The 3688-nt window shown below is 62.9% G+C and overlaps 2 protein-coding genes across 2 annotated transcripts; both read right to left on the minus strand.

The window, feature by feature from the left end:
• Positions 1-217: 217 nt before the first annotated feature.
• On the minus strand, positions 218-960 carry SPRG_15171 (hypothetical protein; the record flags this gene model as incomplete). The annotated part of the gene is made up of 3 exons (XM_012355055.1): positions 218-598; positions 836-842; positions 914-960. 3 exons carry the CDS (start codon positions 958-960, stop codon positions 218-220), a joined length of 435 nt encoding a protein of 144 aa, XP_012210445.1.
• A 45-nt stretch (positions 961-1005) lies between these two features.
• SPRG_21509 (hypothetical protein) lies at positions 1006-2190 on the minus strand (the record flags this gene model as incomplete). Its single annotated transcript, XM_012355056.1, has 2 exons — positions 1006-2020; positions 2057-2190. The coding sequence occupies 2 exons, from the start codon at positions 2188-2190 to the stop codon at positions 1006-1008; spliced, it is 1149 nt and encodes a 382-aa protein (XP_012210446.1).
• Between the last annotated feature and the right edge of the window lie 1498 nt (positions 2191-3688).

A 3688-nucleotide genomic window follows, 5' to 3' on the forward strand; every position in this document is an offset into this window, starting at 1 on the left:
TTCACCGTCCACAGTCGACAGGACCTCCGAGAAGATCTGCGGCGCGACTTGAAAGAAGTCAGCGGACCACCCTCGGGCCCAGGCGACTTGGCCGGGTGCATGCCGCGCAGCGCATCACACAGCTCGCCGGCGGTCAACAATCGGTCAAGCGCGTAGCGGTCGTCGGCAGATAGGCGCTTCTGGAGGTGACGGAGGACCGCGCGCCGGCACTCGCGGTTCATAGGTGGCCGTCGCGCGGCGTCGTCATGATGGAGCACCGATGGGCCGTAAACTGCGAGCGGATAGTAGCGTCGTCCGTCACAGCGACACCGTTGACCAAGACCGAGTTGATGACGCCTTTCGCACTCTGCGGGCGCTGAAAGAAGTGGGACGAGCCACTCTCGTTGACATTTGCGTGGAAGTCAAACTGTTGGGCCATCTGGTATTGCGTCTGCTCGTCGAGCGCCTCGTCATATGCGCGTTGGGCAGCGTCAACCTTCTCTGCGCCCGCTCTCGACCACGCGTGCTCGCGCTTGGCCGCGGCAAGCCAGAGCTGGAGCGCGTAAAGATGCGTCTTGGTGGCCTCAACGTGCAGACCGTGCTCGGCAATGAGGTCTTGCTACATATTGCGTGTCTCGTCACGCACCCAATAGAGAGATAAGCAACTATCTCGAAAGCTCGGTCGACTGTGAAATTTTATACATGTAAGTCTCTGTGACTCATCATCCATTTATGCATGTATTCACCTTTTGGCTGAAATGTGCAGGTAGATAACATATGTCCTTGTGGCCTATTGTCAATTGTCAATTGGATTGAAGGACTTTACTGGGTATCTATCTCCTGCAAGCAGACTCACCCTGTTCCTATGCCAGAAAGCGGAAGCTTCCGTGCGATCTTGTTGAGGTTCAGTGATAGATAGGGATAAATAGGGCACGGGGTCGGGAGCGCGGCCAACGGGACGCGGGGTGCCGACGGGTGCATAAATAGTTGGCGCAAAAGTGGAGGAGCGCACGCTGCAGCACGGGACTAGGCCGGGCGCAGCGACGGGCCGAGGCGAAGAAGGAGCGGGTACTTGGCGACAAGAGGCTGGTACGCAGGCTGGCCGTGGAGCATGCGCACGACGTCCAGGACGGCGGCGCGCTTCGGGCAGTCGGCATCTTGAAGGCGCAGCCAGTGGCGCACGGAAGCCATCCACCCGACAAACGACAGGTCGTGCCACGCGGCGGCCGGAATCGCGCGCTTGTGTTCGTACTGCACACCATTGTGCTGTTTCCAGATGAGGTGGAGCAGTGACGCCGTGAGGAGCGACCAGAGCACGCGCAGCGCCTCCTTGTGCGGGGCGCCACGGCCGTTGACCGAGAAGGCATCAATGTCCGAAAGCGTGTTCCACGAGAACGTCACGCCGAAGCGCCGCCAGGCACCGGCGTGGAACGCCCACACTTGGTGGACGACCTCGCAGTCGTAGAACGCGTGTTGTTGCGATTCGACGGCACCGCAGCCGTACGCGCAGCAAATGGCGTCCGGGCGCTGGCGCTGGAGGTAGACGAAGCGCGAGTTGACGGGTAGCATGTTGAACAGAAGGCGCAGCCACACGTCACTCTGGACGGGCGGCGCGAGCCCGCAGGTTCGACGAACGCGCCGGAGGTAGCTGCTCAGCGCCGACGGCGTCGTGCGCGCAGCACTTGCCATCGGGTGGGTAGAGACGTCGTCGATGGGGTCCGGAGCCACCATTTGAGCAATCTTGCCACGAGGCCAGGCTTCAAACGGCTGGATCTGATCCTTGACCAGACCGACAAAGGGCTGCGTCACCGCCGGCTCTTGACGGTCGGCGTCCGAGGCGTCGGCGAACGCGTCTTGAATCTGCCAGTACACACGGGAGAGGTGGCAGTACATGGCGCCGATGTGGCGGCAGATTGCGACCTCGATGTGGCCGTGACGCCCGAGCCGCACTTGGACACCAGCGTTGGCATGCGACAGCGTGTGGACAAAGACCTCCCGGGAGGCCGGCCACGAGCCGTCGGCGAGGAGCATGGCGGAAATGCTACAGTGACCCTGCTCGGCAGCGCCGAGGCACCACTCGCGTTCGGCACTGCCGTGGCCAATCTGCATGGTCGTCACCGCGTTGGACCGCAGGGGCTCGTACTCCGTGAGCCAGACAGGCATCTGCATCGTGGTAGCGTAGTTGGGCGGGATCTCGAGGCGCTTGGACATCGGTGTCGAGGACCACGTGAGCCAGACGTCTTCCCAGAGCGAGTGCAGGTGCGGGAGGTTGAGCCAGAACGTCAGCTTGTTAGGCTTGTAAACAAAAAGTCCCACGGGTGCGACGCCCGGTACAGTTGACCCATCGTGAGCGCATACTGACGAAGCACGAGCGTCTGCCACAGCTGCGGCTCGGTCGTCGCGTCACGCATGAGCATTTGGAGGCGGCGAAGGCGCTGGGCGCTGAGCTGCGACGCGATGAGCGGCACGCTGAGCCCGAGGCGCTTGTCGTGGTGCCAGCGTCGTGCAATGTGCGGGTTGTAGCCGTCGCTGGTCGCCGTCTTGCGACAGAGGATGAACTTGGTGACCATGGACTGCCACGTGGCGACCATGGCATCCGGGACCGCTGTGACCGCCGTGATATGCCACAGCTGCGACAGCAATACCGTGTTGACGAGCAGGCGTCGCCCTTGGAGCGTCCGTGCCCGGCAGCTCCAGCGCTGGAACGCCGCCAGGAAGCGCTCGTTGAGGCGATTCACCTGGAAGTTCTCGGGAAGGCCGTGGCCAAACTCGAGCCCCAGGTACTTGACGGACTGACCCGGAAGCAGAATGTTGAGCACGCCCGCACCCTCGAGCGCGGCCGGCTGCGCACGGTCGTTGAGTACCAGCGTCTTGCACTTGGCGAGGTTGAGGCGGGCACCCGAGACGGCGCAGAACGCGTCGACGATCTCGAGCTGCGCCGCGGCCGTCGCAAGGTCGAGTGACAGCAGCGTCGAGTCGTCGGCGAAGAAGATGCTCGTAATCGTGCTGCCATCAGGCAGCGGCATACCGAGAAGCGGCTGCGCGCGCAGCATTTCACCGAGGGGCTCCAGGTACAGCACAAAGAGGAGGCACGACAATGGGCAGCCCTGCTTGACGCCGCGCGTCGGCTTGATCTGGGGCCCAAGCGTACCGTTGAAGATGAGCTGGACCACGGGCGAGGCGTACAGGAAGCGCACCCAGCCAAGAAAGCCCGGCCCGACGTTCATCTCGCCGAGGACGTCGAAGAGAAAGCCTTGGTCAACCATGTCGTACGCCTTGGAGAAGTCCAGAAAAGTCGCGTAGTGGTCATGCCCCTCCAAGGAGCAGTACTGCTGCAGCGCTTGCACGAGGACGACGTGGTCGTGAAGGCGCCGGCCCGGAATAAACCCAGCCTGCGTCGGGTGCACCAGATGCGGCGCATAGCGGGCGAGGCGGTACGCCAGAGCACGCGAGAGCACCTTGACCTCGACGGCCATGAGCGCAATCGGGCGGTAGTTGCCTGGGTCGGCGCGGTCGCCCGTCTTGAAGATTAGCGCGACGGCGCTGCGGCGCTGCATGGGCAGCAGCCGACCATGGTGCTCGAGCTGGTAGTTGAAGACCAGCAGCAGAATCTCCGAGAAGATCTGCGGCGCGACTTGAAAGAAGCCAGCAGACCACCCATCGGGCCCGGGCGACTTGGCCGGGTTCATACCGCGCAGCGCATCACAAA

Source organism: Saprolegnia parasitica (assembly GCF_000151545.1).
Source record: "Saprolegnia parasitica CBS 223.65 unplaced genomic scaffold supercont2.201, whole genome shotgun sequence".
Taxonomy (NCBI): Eukaryota; Oomycota; class Saprolegniomycetes; order Saprolegniales; family Saprolegniaceae; genus Saprolegnia; species Saprolegnia parasitica.